General features: G+C 35.3%; 1 protein-coding gene across 4 annotated transcripts in view; it reads right to left on the bottom strand.

Moving 5' to 3' along the window:
• STXBP4 (syntaxin binding protein 4) overlaps window positions 1-18858 on the bottom strand; it is a 180713-nt gene that overhangs the window by 57981 nt on the left and 103874 nt on the right. For 3 of the 4 annotated variants that reach the window (XM_027087100.1, XM_027087103.1, XM_027087101.1), the window contains 4 exons: window positions 14947-15123; window positions 8393-8509; window positions 7860-7909; window positions 6168-6301 (listed from right to left, as the gene is read on the bottom strand). In XM_027087100.1, the coding sequence (XP_026942901.1) occupies window positions 6168-6301; window positions 7860-7909; window positions 8393-8509; window positions 14947-15123 (478 nt within the window). Of the gene's footprint in view, window positions 1-1424; window positions 5906-6167; window positions 6302-7859; window positions 7910-8392; window positions 8510-14946; window positions 15124-18858 lie in introns of those variants that run through there. The other variant, XM_027087102.1, reaches the window with a different exon arrangement.

The following is an 18858-nucleotide window of genomic DNA, read 5'->3' as shown; positions in this document are numbered from 1 at the left end:
TGACAGGCAATTGCTTTGTGCTTGTGGACTTTTGGTTACTCATTGACCCGATATGCAATGAATATCAAGTTTAAACATTAATACTGAATTTCAAGTGTTCCAAAAAATTATACATGCTGACCAACTTCTCTTTTTAAAAATAAACATTTGTTCCTTGCTACTCCAAACCTAGCCCATGCTACTACCATCTCCTATGTAAATCATGTAATAGCCAACTAGTCTTCCTGCTTTCTTCACTCTTCGCTACTCCTACAGTCCAGTTTCAAAAAACTGCCTGAATGATCTTTTAAAATGTAGACCAGATCGATCATGTTATTCCTTCTGCTTAAAACCATTAATGGCTTCTATAATACTCAAAATACAATCCAAACTCCTTCCTGTGGTGTTCAAAGCCCTATACGATCTGCCTGCTTTCTAAATCTCCACCCTAACCTCCTGCTACTCTCCTGCTTGCTCATATGTATCAGATACCCAGGTTTTTTTTCTGTCCCTCAAATATGTCAAGATCGCTCCTATCTCAAGGCTTTTAGTGTTGGCCTAAAAAACTCTTTCCATATATGTTTCCTCCTGGCTGGATCTTGGTTCAAATGTCACCTCTTCAAAAAAGGGGGAGTAGCATCCCCACTTACTCACGTTCCCTTACACATCATCTGGCTTATTATATGCCTCACAGTCATCACTGTCTGGAATTGTCATGTACTTATTTGCTAACTTGTTTGTCCATCTCTGCCCTTACAATTTATTTAAGCAGCTTGATAGCAAGGATTTTGTTTATGCTGTTATCAAAGGGTCTACGTCAGGGTCTGGCACATTGTAGATACTCAATAAATAATTCATGAAAGAACGAAGTAATGAAACTAAGTGAATCTAAATGATTACCTTTTCTTAAGTGATATATTTTTCCCTCACTTTTTTTTTTTTTTGGAAATAAAATTGTGCCAGGAAAGAAATTACTTATTTTTCTTGAGGCTAATAATAATTTGCCCACTTAAAACAAAATTGAATAACTCAAGTATAGTTTATTTTCCAGAAACGACCCAAGATTAAATTCGATATATTTTCTTAATGGAACATTATAGCAGTAACCTACTTTCAATTTGCAACAATATAAGAGAATATGTGAGTTTGCCATTTTCCTTGAATGGTAAAACACCACAAATATTTACAGTGGTTATTATCTGGCTCTGAATAACCAAGTCACTAGAGAATAGGTCTGTCTAAAAAAACAGGTGAAACTGTCTCTTAAATGGCATCAGATCACATAACCTATTCCCTATGCGTGAAACATTTTCCCCAATTCTAGGAGAAGAAAGATATATAAATAATATGATTACTTTATGGGAAGTAAATACCATAATGCCCATTCTAAATAGTATAGCTGACTTCCAAAGATATATATATACATATACACACACATGGCTATACACACATGGTATATATATATACACACATGGTATATATATATATATATATATATATACATGATAAATTCATGTAGGTTAATAAAAATATGCTTTGAAGGAAATAAGGAAGGCAAAGATGAGAGTCTGAGACCTCGAATAAGTACAATGAGAAGATGCTATATCAAGTGTGAGCTTTGGATCCAAAAGAAAAATTGTGAAGGCCTTTAAATATTGCAGTACTGCATTTCCCCTTTTTCTCAAAGAGCCTTTTTCCATATGCCTAAATAACTTCTAATTAGCATCAGAATGTAAAGACAAAAAGCAGCTATTACTGACATTCTAATTTTAAAAGTTAAAATATTGCTAATTTCAGACAGGAATATCTAAATTGAGACAGGAGTCTTACATAGACAAATATGTGTAATCGGATGGTTGTTGCTTGGTAGGGGAAAAGTTCATCTTTATTTTCAATGGATTGAGTAAAAGCTATATAATTATTCAACCAATATGTAACAGTTGAACATCCATACTTCTGCTTTTATAAGAAATGCCACAATGAAAATACTTGTATATACATTTTTAAGCACATCACTGATTATTTTCTTTGCAAAAATACTAACAGGTGGGATTATCAGGTTAAAATATTTGACCATTAAAATTTTCTTTTAACTTTCAAAAACACTTTTCAAATAGACATTTTAAAAGCTCTTGATATATACTGCAAAACTGATTCCCAAGAATGTTGTGTCAAGTTATATTCCCACCTGTAGTGATGAGAACACTTATTTTCAAATTTAATTGGTGGCAGGCCCAGATGGCTCCTAAACTGAAGGGATTTTTATTTTTGTTTAATGCCTTATATGTGAGTAAGTTGAGAAAAGAAAGTGTATTTTATGCTGGAAGGTCCCTGCTCCTTGCTTCCTTCGCTCTGACGTCATTTGGGCCCTCGTGGGTGTTTGAACTTTTGCTCCAGCTGCTCACGTCGATCCTGTGTATCTCAGAAGCTGAAGACCCCAGTTATTATTATAGTTTTACCCTCTGTTTTTGGTGCAGGGAGGCGTTCCTTTCTCGGTTTTTATCTTTTGAACACACACAAAATTTTAAACGTCATTTCTAAGTGTAGGAACAGAATGGCATGAGATCACCCTACCATCTTGATCCTGAAGTCTATTCTGAACCTTGACAGCTATCTCCTATTTTCTTGAAAGTGGACTTTTTCATAATCATATATTTCTATGTATACATATATATCTATTTGTTTATAAGAGCTTGAATGAACTGTGTGTGTGTGTGTTATATGTTTCTCTTTATACAAGCCTTGAATGTAGACAGCTCTCTACTCAGAATTGGTTTTTGACCCTTGCAAGAATATGTGGATCCCTGGCTGCCCTGACACTCAACCAAGTTGTTGATGAGGGTATGATCTAAAGCTCAGGCTGGAGGCTGGCCCATGTGCATTGCATTGCAAGTATAAGGACAATGCATCAGTCTGAGGGGAGTGAGTCGTGAGCCAGGACCAGAGGCGGCTGTGCAGAGCAATGTGGCCTGTGGTACAGAAGCTGCTGTGCCAGTTTCCCTTTATATTTATTTCTTTACATACATTTCTTGTATGCCCCAATGTGTGTCAGGTCTAAAGTGTGTCTAGGCTGACTAAAGGACCAAGCCCCAGATGGCCTTCTGCTTGACACAGAAACTGTGTGGACCCTGAGGATTTCAACAAATGACACTGACTCACCAAAATAATAGAGTAAAAAGAGTCCATCTACCCCCTAGCCAGTCTTTGACTTTATTCATTACCCCTTCAAATTAGAATGCATTAAGGGGTGCCCTCCTGTCAGGGTTCCCTCCAGTTATTCCCATAATTGCTATTGTTGTTTAGCAGAGGACCTTCATGCTTCTCTTCTATGTGGTCCTACCTGCCCTATGTTGAAAAGTTTTGGGGATTTGCCTGTAACTGCTAGTGCTTTTGAAGACTTCCCCCCTATTTTTATATTCCATTGATCATTTCCATGGGAAGGAAGGTAGAAGCCTGTGTTTACTCTGTCGATTTACCAGGGAGTCAATAAGTTCTCTTTTTATAAAAAACCTCCTATTGGATATCCAGCCAGATATTGTTTTTTTTTTTTTTTTCAGATATTGTTTTAATATGCATTTTTTAAAAATAGAACTGCCTCTTCCTGCTTTCATTACAGAATTTTGTTAATCTAGATGTCAATCAAATGAAAATTACACTTTAAAACATGTAGTTATTTCAAATAAAGATGACACTAAAGCATTGCAATACTGACCATGTAAATATTGATGGAGATCAATATAAGGGCCTCCAGGGGTTCCAGTACTGATTGAAAATGCCTATTATGTCTACATACTGTTTCACTGAAGGTAATGTAACAGAGCAGATCTAAGTTTCCTTATAGTTAGCAATAAACAACTGAAAGATAAGCTGCTGATTCAGACATTTAACCGCAGTTTCCTGTGATGATTACATTCTAACTCAAAATCAATAATAGCAATAAATGTTATATATTAAGAAAAGGTCTCATCTATCACATTTTCAAATGTATCAAAGTTAAACAAAGCTTTAGAAAATAATTATATAATGCTTACCATAGAGAAAAAGTATTCTTTAAATTAATTACTATAGATAGTAATGTGGTACCAGCAGCAGTAACAGCCATTTATAGAACATCTTATACTTTAAGGTACTTTACATGTATCTCATTTAATTCTCCAATCCTGCCACTTCAGATATTATAATCTCTACCTTTTATATGAGGAAACAGGCCCAGAGGTTAAGTAATTTGCCTAATGAAGTTGGATGACCAATTGAGGTGCTCTCTGGGGGACCTCCAGGGAACATCAGAGATTCTGAGGCACATTGTTTACGTGGATTCAAAGTGCTGCTTGACTCTTGGCTGCCTATGTCATTCATATACTTCTCCACTGCTAGAGGTATTCTTGTGAGAGATGGATGGCCATGTTTGCAATGCTGTAGAAAGCATTCGTGTTCCCTGTAATTTTACATCAGGGGTTCTTAAGTTGGGATTCATAAACACTCTGAAAATGCATGAAAAAAATGTGCTTAATTGCATATTTCTGGGAAGAGGACTTTCATCAGATTTCCATGGAGTCCATGATCCAAAAATGGTTCACAATTGTCCTCTAGATATTCCTTAGTGACTGGTTTTAACCTATAAGACCTAAGAAATCTTAATTTCATTTCTGAGGAAGTTCCATAGTATAACATCCTGGAGTATACTTAAATTAACAAGAAAGTGGAGGCAATTACCCAAATGAAAATTTCAAATTGAAACTTGAAATAATCGGATAGCCATGGCAAAGGAAATGAGGTGGAGGCTGTGGCTGAATTATCTACCACATGATAGCAATTTTCTCCTTTTCATTACAGATGGAAAAAGCTACTGCTTAAAGAGAAAGAAAAATGAGCTGAGCTTATCTGAATTATCACACTGAAAAAGATATGTCACATATAATTACAAAAGTGCTGGGAAATATGCAAACATTAGCAATTGTATTTCTAAATAGGAAGACAACTTAGAAACAATTTGCTAGTTTTAAGCAGCGGAGTGGGTATAATCTTATGACAGATAAAAAGTGAAGATGTAATTTTCCACTTTTCTTCCAAAGAAGTTCTGCTGAACTTCAAAAATTTTCTTTGAATAATCATGTTTGACAAATATAAAGGTTAATGCTAGCAAGGTAATTAAAATTAATGATTGCAATGTCCACTGGGCTATGTCTGTGCAGGTGTTTTCCTCCACTGTTCCCATCCTAGCTTAAAAATGTCTGATATATAAAATTCTGATCTTACACATAATACATTAGTAGTGGCTATTTTCATCCCTCCTAAAAAATAGGAGCAATGTGGCCTGTGGTGGTTACTGAGAACACGGAGGTTACTGAGAACACGGCTGACTCTGGGGGTGTCCAGTGGTTACTGAGAACACGGCTGTCTAAATAACTTCTAACTAGCATCAGAATGTAAAGACTAAAAGCAGCTATTACTGACATTCTAATTTTAAAAGTTAAAATATTGCTAATTTCAGACAGGAATATCTAAATTGAGACAGGAGTCTTACATAGACAAATATGTAAGGAGGTTACTGAGAACACGGCTGACTCTGGGGGTGTCCAGTGACAGATCATGCAGTCCCTTGAGAGAGGTATTCTCTTAGCTCTGAAGAGTAGGGAACTCAGTTCAGCTGCTCTACAGCCCTTTAATTCGTTACCCTGCTGACTGCCCCAGGGTTTGTTCCTAGCTTTCCCTGCTTGTGATCTTGAGGGTTTTTCATGGTTCTACTTAACTCACTGTCTTTCACCTTTATTGTGTTCTGGGGTCTCTTGCACAGCTGGGCTGTATCTTCAATCTTATTCCATCTGTTGTATATTATTAAAAATTTCCTCAATGTTGAGTCCAACCTTCTAGGTTTCCAGTGCTGTTGTGGATTTATTTTTATATTTATTCTTCCATTTCAGAGAGACTTTAGATGGAAGTAGAGGTAAAAAAAAAAAAAAGGTCTTAATCAGCTATCTTCTGTTGGAAGCCATTTTGAGCACTTTAAATAAAGCAAGTATTCTCCCCCTACAATTGGTTGCATTAAGATTTTTATCGATAAGCTATCAATTTTACTGTAGGCAAACCAATGCATTTAACAAGATTAAACTATCAAACTTGAAATTTTCTTCTTTTGTTTTGCTAAATAAGTTATTTTTAAGCACATGAAAAAAATGCAGAAAACTTACAATCCATATCAAGTATGGCTCGGACAGATTTAACAAGTTCCTTAGATTCAAGCGCCAGCGTTGCTGGGATGTTACGTCCACTCCTTCCCAGTGGTGTGAGGGACGTCTGGGAAGCTAACATAGCTCTTCTTTCACTATGGAAGCAATAAAATAAAGCTAAACTTATTACACAATGAATAATATCTATCTTTGCTAAGTCTGAATTCTTCATAGTTATGAAATTGTACAAAAAATTTTGATTTCTGGGAACATTGTATTCTTGTAGCCATAATCGAAATAATTCCCACAAAATAATATTTCTGTTTTCAATTCTTTATTATATAATAAATAGGCATATTTAAAAAATTAGGTTTACCTTATACATAAGGAGGAAGGGATAGAAGGATAGCTTCCTCCTAAATCATTTGTTTGGCTTATTTTGTGAGTGCTTGTGTTATGCTAACATGATTTGGCCTTTTATTTAGTTTTGTAAACACTTAAATTAAGCACTTAAACATAAATTTATTAAAGAGACATTTACTACTACTTCTAGTAATATTAAATATAAATTCAATATGTATATTTGCTCCTGAAATTCTCTCTTAAACTCTTCCATTTGCTATCCCTAAATCTAAAAAAGCCTAGAGCATTTATACCACTTTTAAAAAATGCGAAAGTCACCTGAAATGAATGCATTCTGATACAATTAAAATGCAAGGTTTTACTTTTACCATTATGCTGAAACTTTTACTTGAAAAGAGACAATTTTAGACTGATGACAAAGCCATCATTACTTATAATGCATCTTCCTAAGCATGATAGTATTAATTCACAAGGAGAAACTAAAGCATCAATTCTCAAATTCAAATACAGAGCCTTTATTCCGTGTAGAATACCAAGGCCAACATCCATTACAGATGATATAGTATATTAAAAAGACTGAGCCAAATTTTACTAGTGTTTAACTTTCCAAGATGTAGCAAAAAGTTGCTTAATGTTGCTTTTTTTTTTTAAAGTTGATGTATAGTTGATTTACAATGTTGTATTACTTTCAGGTGTACAGCAAAGTGATTCAGTTACATATATTAATGTTGCTTTTTAAAGTTACTTTTGTTCTGTGAACCTGCAAGGGCAGGCTCTGGCTTTTAAATAGTCATTTTTAATACCAAAGCTTTTGAATTATTATTCAAGGTCACAATGAAACCTTGGGTGGTGGGAGTTTGGGACATGTCTAACCCATACAAGCGGAATCTGACTGCTGAGTATTTTAACATCATACTGAAAATAATCATCATGGTATTCACATAATTATTTTACATCATAAGCAGCATAGATAACAATAAAAACATCAGATTTCACCTGAAGAAATAAAGTATTACATTAAAATGAGTTTAAAGGTGTACTACCATATGTACTACCATGTACTACGATATTTTTCTAAATTCAAAAATGCTATGTGGAAACTTAAAATATAATGAATCATCTTCATTTATTGAACTGCTGTTTTCACAGAAAAGGGTGGAGTTTTCCTATGTTTCTGCAAGCATATGTTGCTAGAAGTAGAACTACATTGCTAGTGGTAGTCTTTATAAAAGGAAAAAAATTGCTTTGACTGTCTTAAGACTTTAAGAGATTTTAGTATTTTAGCACAAGTACCAGATGAAGAATGTAATCAGTGGCCATACTCTGCAGAAAGCACTTAAATTTTCTTACCTTAAATTTGACAAAGGAAGAGAATTATCACAAAATACTTCTTGAATAGCCTAGAGACAAACAAGAGAGTGAAGGTGATAATGTAACTTTGATAGCTTTTTAAAATGTTTTCTCTTGCTTAAATAATATTTATAACCCCCTCCACCCATATGATTAAAAAGGTGTTATATAGGGGAAAAAATCAATTACATTAACATACAATTCTACTCAGAATTATAATACACAGAGAAACATTTCTTTATAGGGTAGTTATCAACTAATGTTTACATAGTATCAAAAGTTAAGAAAGTGTTCATTAAAACGTAGTATATATTTGGGATCATATTACCCTGTCTCAATTATTTCTCTTAATCTGTATGTTAGCTGGTCTTTTCATTATCTAAGCAATTTAAAATCTGACTGTAAGTCACCATTGCTGTTTTGAGCCCAGAGAATGTTTCACTAGCCATCAAACGCCATGACATTTACCTGTATGTCAGTTGTCTATACATTTCTTAAAAATGGACATAAAGTGATGTAACAGGAAAATTTACCTCTACAAAATGAAGAAGCTTTTCAGTGGATGCCTCAAAAGTTTTTCGAGCCATTTCTGATTTTCGCAATTGGCAGTCAAGTACTGTGATTCGCTTTCTTAACTCCTGAACACTTTCCTGGACAGAGATATCAAAAGGAACATATTATACATTTCTTCAATTTTATACTAGTGGCTCCTATTTTCATTTTTTATTAACTAATATCCAACATTACTATATCATTTATTTTCTCTCTTCTTGTACATATCTTCTTGTTTTGGGGGGTACTTAACTAATTGCATATTTTTAAAAGTTAAACTGCACAGGAATGCTGCAAACTTTTTAAGATAAGCTACAAATAACTTTTATTTTAATAAAAGTTGTATAATAATACATTTATTATATATGTTATATATAATACACTTTAATTAGTTCATATTATATTCTTATATTAAAATACATTTTAATTAGTTTATGGCATTTCTTGACAACATGGTTACCAGAGGCTGACGGAAACCCCTATTAGTGTGGCACAATCCAACATTCTGAAGATATACATAAATTTTTTTTTTTTTTTTGCGGTACGCAGGCCTCTCACTGTTGTGGCCTCTCCCATTGCAGAGCACAGGCTCCGGATGCGCAGGCTCAGCGGCCATGGCTCACGGGCCCAGCCGCTCCGCGGCATGTGGGATCTTCCCGGACCGGGGCACGAACCCGCATCCCATGCATCGGCAGGCGGACTCTCAAGCACTGCGCCACCAGGGAAGCCCTATACATAAATATTTAATGTAATATGACCCAATGTAAAGCTGAGCTGACGGGGAAGTAAAAGAATTCCAGGAAAAGTGAAGGAATTTCATGAAGATAAGCAATAGCAATGCTGAGTGAACCCACTGAAGTTAGAGTACACTGTAGCACAATTTGATCTCAGGGTATTTACTGATCCTTGGAGGCCTATAGTTTGGGGTTTCATCAGGCACAAATGGCAAACAGGAGAACTTTAATGGGTGAATTAGGGAGAAACAAAACTTTTGATTTTGCCTCTGGTGAATGGTTAAAAAAGTGTCCCCCGAATAATTGCCAACCACAGTCCCCCAACTCATGCAGGTTCCAGGTCAAATTTATATTACCTGTGTGGCCCGTACATTCATAAGCTGAAAATTTAGTTTAAATTGGTCCCTGGCTGGTAAAAGCAAACAAAAAATTTCTCTAGTGGGGTTATTTGTTAAACTCAGACATCAAAGAATGCCTACATTTAATGTATCAAAAGAACATGATCTCAGCAAATAAGCTACTATGGATGAAAAGTCAGCTGAAGGAAACAAATTATAGGATCAAACCTATAGAGATAGCAGCTACTGAAGTGATCAGATACAGAATATAAAGTTATGTTTAATATGTTTTAAAAATTAAGAGTTTAAAGCATAATAAAGAAACAAGAAACTATCAAAATAGATCCAGGTGACACAAAAAATAGAACTGAAAAGTAAAAATACAGGGAGGGGGGGAGGGAGATGCAGGAGGGAGGGGATATGGGGATATATGTATATGTATAGCTGATTCACTTTGTTATACAGCAGCAACTAACACAACAATGTAAAGCAATTATACTCCAATAAAGATGTTAAAAAAAAAGCAGTAATAATTAGAAACTCAATTTATTCATTTACTATCCAATTAGATACAGATGAAAAGAGAATGGGTGAACTGGAAGGCAGAGGTAAAGAAACTTCTCATAATAGAGCATAAAAATAAAAATGGAAAATATGAAAAGAGAAAAAATAACCGGAAGAAGATCTAGCATACATCCAATCTGAATTACATAAGACAGACTAGAAATAATGAAAGAGGAATAGGTCAGGATAAAAGCTTAGGGTTTTTCAGAAATGGTGAAAGACACTGTTCCTCAGATCAGGAACCTCATTCCATGAATCTCAAGCAATATAAATAAAAATAAGTGAACACATGACTGATCATAGTCAAACTGCTGAACACTAAAGATAAAATCATCTAAAAAGAAACAACAGATAGCAAACAAATGACAGACTGACATCTGATATCACAACCATGGAATAAAAACACTGAAAGAAATTCAGTGCCAATTTAACAATCTAAATGTAGCAAAAATATATTTCAAGAACAAGAGTCAAAAAAGAAGTTTCCAGACAAACAAAAATAGAGTTTATTACCAATAGATACTCACTATTTCTAAAAGATGAACTTCTAAAAGATGTACTTCAGGAAAAAAGAAAGTAATTCTAGCAAGGATGTCAAATGAAAGGAAGAATGTTGAACAAAGAAAATGATAAACATGGAGGTCTATCTAAATGAAGGTTGACTGCACAAAATAAACTGTAATAGTATCTAATTTATGATGTTAAAAGTCAAGAAAGAACTAAAATACTTAGTTAATAGAAATTAAGCAGAAAGGGATGATTGGATTTATGTTTTAAAGTCCTTACAATATTTAGAAGAAGTGGAAAGCCAGTGATTAGTTTTATAATTTAAGTTAAAATAGATTGTTAACATTTCTAATATAATCTTTAAAAATTAGAAACCAAGTGTCTAACTTCTAAACTAGCAGAGTAAACTAAATGAAATGGGAGTAGGGGAACACAGGAGAAGTCTGATCCAATCTAAAAAAGAAAAAAAAAAAGGGAGGCAAGAAATGACAAACAACTAGAAAACATGGGACAAATAAAATGCACAAAATAAAAGGGTAGAAATGAAGCCAAGTGCATTTGCGAATAAGAATGTAAATGGAAAGACCTTTCCAATTAAAGATCAAAAATCAGTAAAATGGGGAAAAAAATCCAACTACCAGTTGTTTATCATAGACACAATTAAAATATAAGGACACTGAAAAGTTGAAAGTAAAAGGATGGAAAAAATACATAGGTAGATGCCAAAAGAAAGCTGGTATAACTATTTTAATATCAATCAAAAATAAGCATTAAGGGGGAAAGAAGATTGAAGAGTCACAACATTTTCGTAAAAGGATGATAACATAATTCTAAGCTTGTATGCAATTAAAAACATTACTTCAAATATATACAGAAAATTTTAAAAAGTAATCACAAGGGAAATTTTAACCTATTCCCTGACAAAGAAATTAATATGACTAGAGAAGAATTGAACCCCACAATTAATGATCCTGATCTGGTGGACTATATAAAACAACACATCAAATGATTGCAGAATTCTTTTCAAGCTCTCTTTGAATATTTGTAAATATTGGTCAGACAGTAAGCCATGAAGCAACCATCAATGAATTCTGGAGTTATCTATAGACTAGATTCTCTGGCCACATGCAATTAACCTTTCTGTTCCTCAATGATGTTTATGAATCAAGACACAATCATAAATATGTAAATTTCCCCCAAATTATATATTTAATGCATTTTCAGTAAAAATGGCAATCGTATTAATTTCTTTTGATGGAATTTATAATCTGAGTCTAAAATACATATAAAAGATCAAAGGGTTATATAGCCAACACACTTTTAAAGAAAAAGAACTAGACAGGTTGATCGGATCAAGATTTAGAGTAAAAGAGACTTTTGAATGAGCGGTGCTGGTATAGTTGGTCATTCACTTAGGATAAAAAAGAAAGAATGAAATGAATCCCCACCTTATACAATGACATAAAACCATGACAGAAGGATCAAAGTTTTAAAACTTTTAAAGACAAATATAAAAATATCTTTGGGAATGGAAGGACTTCTGGAAAGACACATGAGAGAAAAGACTGAAAAGTTTGATTACTTGAAAATAACACCTGTTCATTTCACCAGAGGGTGAAAAGGTAAGCTATAAATTCCAGAGAGGATTTTTACAACATAAAATATAAGATAGGTTAGTAACCAGAACATACAAACAATCACTACATGTGAATATAAAAAAGACAAATAACCCAGTGGAAAATGGTTAAAAGATATGAAGAAGCATTTCACATAGAAACACAAATGCCTAATAAGTGCATAAATATTAACTCAACTGACTATCTGGGACAAGGGGCAAAGCCCTGGTTTATTGCATTTGGGGGTGTAAATAACCCCACCATGGCTGATTTCAAGCTAACAACATGATGTGTTGAACATGCAGTTAAGAAGAAATGTACACAGCCAGCTCTCATAAACTAGTACCAGCTGGTCCCAGCACATCAGTAGCTCAAAATCATTAGAGAAATTCAAATTAAACCACAATGAGATACACTTATCACACCTAACAGTTTGATAAAAATTAAAGGTAAAAGAAAGCAAGCATCAGCAAGGATTTGGGGTAAACGGTAATTCTCATTCATTACTGTTGGGAGTAAAATTGGTTCAAACACTTTCAAAAACAATTAGGAATTGCCTAATTGTAATTAGTAAAGTTGATCATACAATCACCATTCAACCTAGCAATTCCACTCCAAGATATGAACCCAAGAGAACTGTTACACATGTGGAGCAGGATATATGTACAATACTGTTTTCAGCAACATTGTTCATAACAGAAGAAAACTGAAACGATTGGACTGTCCCATCAAATACAGAATGGACAAATATACTGTAATATATCCACTCAATGGAGTACAAAAAAGCAATGAAAAGACATGAACTAGCTATAAACTTCAAATAGATGAATCACAAAAACAAAATTTTGTGTGAAAAACCAAGTTGGAACAATAAAAGTAGTATATTTCTATTTACATAAAGTTGACAAACAGGCAAAATTAAACAACATATTGTTAAGGGATATATACATAGGTAGTAAAATTATCAAGAAAATGTTTAACACTAAATCCAGGAAAGTGGTTTGTTTACCTATGAGGGTGAGGGAGGGGGATGCAATTGGAAAGGGATATTGTGGGTCTTCGAAGGTACTGGTAAAGTTTTATTTCTTAAGCTGAAGGTGAAAAAAAGAAAGGGAAATAAGTAAATATAGAGATAATATAAGGGAAAACTTGTAAGAAAAATAATATTGTTACAAAAAGAATATGCCTTAAAAATGAATATTGAATCTGAATCCTGTAATATCTTGGTCAGTTTCTCTTCAAGCAATCTCAAACAATTAAAAAAAAAATTTCCTTCTATTTCTCCACTGGTATTGGGTTTGGAAAATGTTAAGATGCTCATGTATAACATCTCCTCTTTGGGAAAATAAAAAACAACATTATCTTCAGAGACAGGTTAATGGTTTAGTTTAGGATTTTGTTAAGAGGAATGGCATGAGACACCATTATGCTAAAAAAAAGAAGAACTGAATTAATTATATTACTACATGACTTAGGACAAAAACGTTTCTCAGCTAGGAGCTGGAAGAAAGAAGAGCAAATAACTTATGCTTTTAAAAAAATGAATAAATTCATGTGAACTCTTTGAATGTTATATTATTTAAAAAGTATTTTTAAAGACTTGATTATCCCTCCAAAAGTAAATCAAGTTATTATTTAAAAAAAGTACTTTTAGTGTTTTGAAAATTCCCAAAATATTTTCAGAATCATGTTAAAGTTACTCACATGAAATAAGCACATATCTCTGATTTCAGAATGTAAACACTGGGTCAAGAATAATAAATACATGTAATATTCCTAAGTATTTCTGCTGTCTCAAGTAATGTTTTTCCCTTGGCCTTGTGGTATTATCAAAGGGTGACAGGAATGTCAACCTTCTTTTGGGATTGGTTTAAATGGACAGATGTGAGAAATATATTAGCGATTCTTATGAGCTAACCGAAGAAAATTTCAGATTTTCTTCTGTATTTTGCTTTTCTAAAACTGGTTTCATTTCTACTTGGTATATTTAAAGTATTTAACTCTTTTATGTTTAAATAAATACACACAAATTTTTCAAATTTGTTTTATGTTCTCTTGAAAGATGACTGTATTAGAGAGATATAAACACTATGGTTATAAATGAACTCTATGAAGTTATAAAATATCTATTTCAATTTATTTAATTTTCTACCTTACTTCAGTGAAATAAAAATGTCTGTTACAGTGTTTGAAGACCATTCAATGAGTACAGTATGTCTTAAAAAATCACATAATGAAAAAATTCACATTAAAAAAAGTTCACATTGCCTTCTGGAAAGCATTCAGTATTTCACTATTGAAATTGGAGTCTGCTAAATTCAAACTCAAGTTTCTTTCTATTAATTATCTTGGGCCTTGGGCAAAAAATTCTTTAACTTTCACACTTCCTTGAGTGCTCTAATCAAAGAGCAAACCCCATCCCTAGACTCTCCTCCTCCCATCCCCACAGGACAAATTAGCAAGTTTAGGAAAAAGGAGGAAACCAATGTAATCAATTAAATGTTAAATAGTTCCAGGACTCAGTGCCTGAGCTGTACAATGTTGACCAATGACCTGAATAAATTTGGGCACATACTTTTGCATCCCAAAGCTATCTGGATAAACGGAGGCTCATAACCTTCACATTACCCCCATCATGACACATCATCCTATCACTGAATTACAGAAGACAAACACTGACCTAGTTTAGAAGTGCAGATGAAAAGAAAATGAAAACAGGATACATGACAACGGCAAGGAAACCATGGTAACTAGAAGAGAGAACTGTTTTGCTTACTTTATTTTGGTCAGAATAATCAGCAAGCTGAGCCTTCAGCTCTGTAATCTCGGCCTCTAACAGACGGATCACTTCTTCATAATCCATTTCCATTCCGTGTGCCTGTCTCTGTGCAGCTTCGGCAAGATGAAGCCGACTTCGCAGGGCTCTTGTTTCTTCGACCACAGCTTTGGCTTCCTAAAAATTTCAAAAAATAATGTCATTGAAAAAAAAAAACATGTAAAAACAATTCAGTGGTTTAAACAAAATATTTTCCTCCTTCCTGGAAGTTCTAATTCTAAAAGTGAATCAATTATACATATGTTTCTCACATCTCAATTTGAAAATTAATATTCACATTATTTTATTGTACAGAGTAGCTGCCTGACCTTACTTTTCCTTTCTTGATTTCTTAGAAAACTTTCAGTATGGAATCTCCAACTTCACACATCTAGCATAGAATTTTGAAAATAAGAGAAACAAAGGAGAATTGAAAGTGGAAAATAGAAGATTAAGAATTAGCTGAAAAGATAAAAAGAGTAGGCTTCTACAAAAGTCAAGCAGGTGGTAGGCTCATGTTCTAGGAAGGCTCTTGCAGCTTCATCAGATACTGCTGAGAGATTTATAGTGTTGAGGGCTTCTCCGTGGTCCAAGTGCCAGGAGCCAAAGCTTATTCCTAGACATCAGTCTAACTGCTACTTCTCCATTTTGATTTAAGCCAAAAGGTAGAATTCAGTAGCAAAATATACAGCTATTTCTATGGGATGCAATGTTCACAATACATTTATTAACCACATGTTACATCTCAGGTAATTCATGCGTCTTCTCCCATTTAACATTTAGAACAACACTGAGGGAAAGGCATTATTAAAAACCATTTTATACATAATCAAACAGAGGCTCGGAGAGGTTACATATCCTATCCAAGGACACATACTAGTGCCAGAATTTAAACCCAGGTTTACCTGACTCCAACATTAATGTTCTTTTCACCATTTTATTCCACCGCTAGATGACAAACAAACACAAAAACAAAACAAAACTATATAATAGCTACATTCTCCACCTTAGGAAGAGGACGGTGTGGGCAAAACCACTTGCTCTCTCAAAAATGTGTGGTGTTGGGTCAATAACAGTCCCCCAGGACACCAATATAATTTAATATGGCACTTGTTATAATGTAAACCGCTTCTTTTTCTTCACTTGATGCAGAAATCTCTTTTCTCTGCAATGGAACTTTCTGCTACAATTGCCATGGCTAATATTCAACTGTGGCTATTTTAATTTTCTGGGAGCTATTATAGGATACTTGCTTTAGTTTGAGCCTAAGGGACGGTTAGAAGTATTTTTACTATAGGACATATATATATATATTTTTTTTGCGGTACGCGGGCCTCTCACTGTTGTGGCCTCTCCCGTTGCGGAGCACAGCCTCCGGATGCGCAGGCTCTGCGGCCATGGCTCACGGGCCTAGCTGCTCCGCGGCATGTGGGATCTTCCCGGACCGGGGCACGAACCCGTGTCCCCTGCATTGGCAGGCGGACTCTCAACCACTGCGCCACCAGGGAAGCCCTAGGACATATTTTTAAGGGTCAATTTTTCATTCATACATTCAATAACTATTAAGTACTTATTATGTGCCAGTTTCTGTTTCAGGTACTGAGGACAGAGCACCTAACAAAATAGACAAAAAGTCCTCCTTTTGTCCCCCAGAATTTACAATCTATTGAAAGTTTGGGAAGATAGACAGCAAATTAGGGATAATCAATGACGATCTCATTGAGAAGACATTTAATTAGAGAACTGCAGGAAGGATGGAGCCATGAAAGTTTTCCAAGGAGGAACTTTCTGGGCAGAGAGAACAATTTGTACATAGGTCCTGAGACAGGATTGTGCCTTGCATCTTCAGAGAACAGCAAGGAAGCCAGCGTGGCAGAAGTAGACAGTAGTAGGGGACAGGAAGAAGGGAATAGTAGGAAATGAGGGCAAAGTGGTCACAGGTTTGGGCAGGGATGGTGTTGGCGTGGAGTTGCAGATCTCGAGAGGCTTTGGAGGCCACTGAGAGGACTTTAGTTTTACTCAGGGTGAGAGGGGAAGTGACTGGAGAGTTCTGAGCAGAGAAGTGGTATGATCTAACTTAAATTTTATGTGGGTTACTTTCACTGCTGTGTTGAGAGCAGACAACTCATCACAGGAGTAGGCAAGGGTGTAATAGGGAGAAGAGGAATGGGATAGGCAAGCTACAGTTACTTTAGCTTAGACAGGGTGACAGTGGTGGAGATGGTGTGAAGTGGTGAGATTCTAAATGTAGTCGGAGGGCTTCCCTGGTGGCACAGTGGTTAAGAATCCTCCTGCCAATGCAGGGGACTTGGGTTTGAGCTCTGGTCCGGGAAAATCCCACATGCCGCGGAACAGCTAAGCCCAGGCGCCACAACTACAAGCCTGTGCTCTAGAGCCCGCAAGCCACAACTACTGAGCCCACGTGCCACAACTACTGAAGCCCGCGTGCCTAGAGCCTGTGCTCTACCACAAGAGAAGCCACCGCAATGAGAAGCCCACGCACCACAACAAAGAGTAGCCCCTGCTCACCTCAACTAAAGAAAACCCGTGCACAGCAATGAAGACCCAATGCAGCCAAAACCACATAAATAAATAAATAAATTTATAAAAATAAAAGAAATAAATGTAGTTTGAAAATAGAGCTAACAGGAGAGTTCTTCATCATTAACAACTTTTACTTAGCACTTACTGCATCCAGACAATCATGTTAAGTGATAAAAAATACAAAGCGGGTAAAAGACACTTTCCCTTTTTTGGCTCAGCTTAGAACAGAAGGTATGACTTAGATAAGTGGAGGAAGAGAGTAGGACATGTTAGACAAATGAACAGTGTGAACAAATGAAGAGGGAAAATTAGGAATCTGAATGCGGTACATTCGAGAAATGACTAATTTTGAAATAGATCAACTTTGACTGGAGTAGATGCTTCCTCTAGGGGCACAATGGATAAAAAAAGATTGGGGAGAGGGAGGGAAAGGGCTGCGCTCTGGTAGAAATGGCGTGATAGGCAAAGGTGCTTGGATCTGGGGAAGGCTTGAAACCTTCTGAGCAGAAATTGATATGAGAACACAGTGGTTTAGAAAGCTAGATCTGGCAGCAGCTGCAGGATGGAGACATGGCCAACCAACTGCCTATTGTACCCTTGACTCAAATAACTTTGCTTCCTTATTTTTAAAAGTAATTGTCTTGTAATAAAAGGTACTTTTAGAAAGAAATATCTAAGGAAATAAAAGGACATTTACCTAACTACCACATCAGTCAGTTCAGCCCAGGTGATCAAGGGTCACCAGTGTCAGCGCAGGATCAACTTCACATTAGACTGTACATACAGGAGGTAATGGCTTAGTATGTGTTGACAGAGCTCTAGATGTTTTACATGGATCAACTCAGATAATCCACCTAATGCTGTGAGAGGTATGTCTATTATTATCCTCATTTAATAGATAGGAAACTGAAACGTTAGGGAGCTTGCTCAGAATTGCAAACTTAGTAAGTGGCTGAGCTGGGATTTGAACCCAGGCAGTATAGTTACAAAGTTCGAGCTCTTGGCTACCAACTACAGAAAATGTTAAAAAACCAAATCACTTGTAGATGACAATATCATCAGTGTCCAGCCCTGCATGAGCTTTTAGGATGTGGTCATTACAATAGACTCAAACACATTCGAGGCTGCTACACTGTTGCCCATTTTCCATTCACTCAGGCTAGGAAAAAAAATATTGCTACTGAAGAGAAAGGGAGGGACAGAGACTTCTCCATAGCTGCAATAAAGAATAACTAATTTGGTGATTTGTCTCCTTCATACTCGCTTCATGCAGTTTTTATTCCTCTATAAAAACAGCACTTTTATTTTTGTTCAAAGAATACTAGTTAA

Source organism: Aethalodelphis obliquidens, unplaced genomic scaffold, assembly GCF_003676395.1.
Source record: "Aethalodelphis obliquidens isolate GAN/ISIS:26980383/991018 unplaced genomic scaffold, ASM367639v1 scaffold58, whole genome shotgun sequence".
Taxonomy (NCBI): Eukaryota; Metazoa; Chordata; class Mammalia; order Artiodactyla; family Delphinidae; genus Aethalodelphis; species Aethalodelphis obliquidens.
Note: the sequence above shows the minus strand (reverse complement) of the source record. Positions and strands in the feature narration are given on the sequence as shown.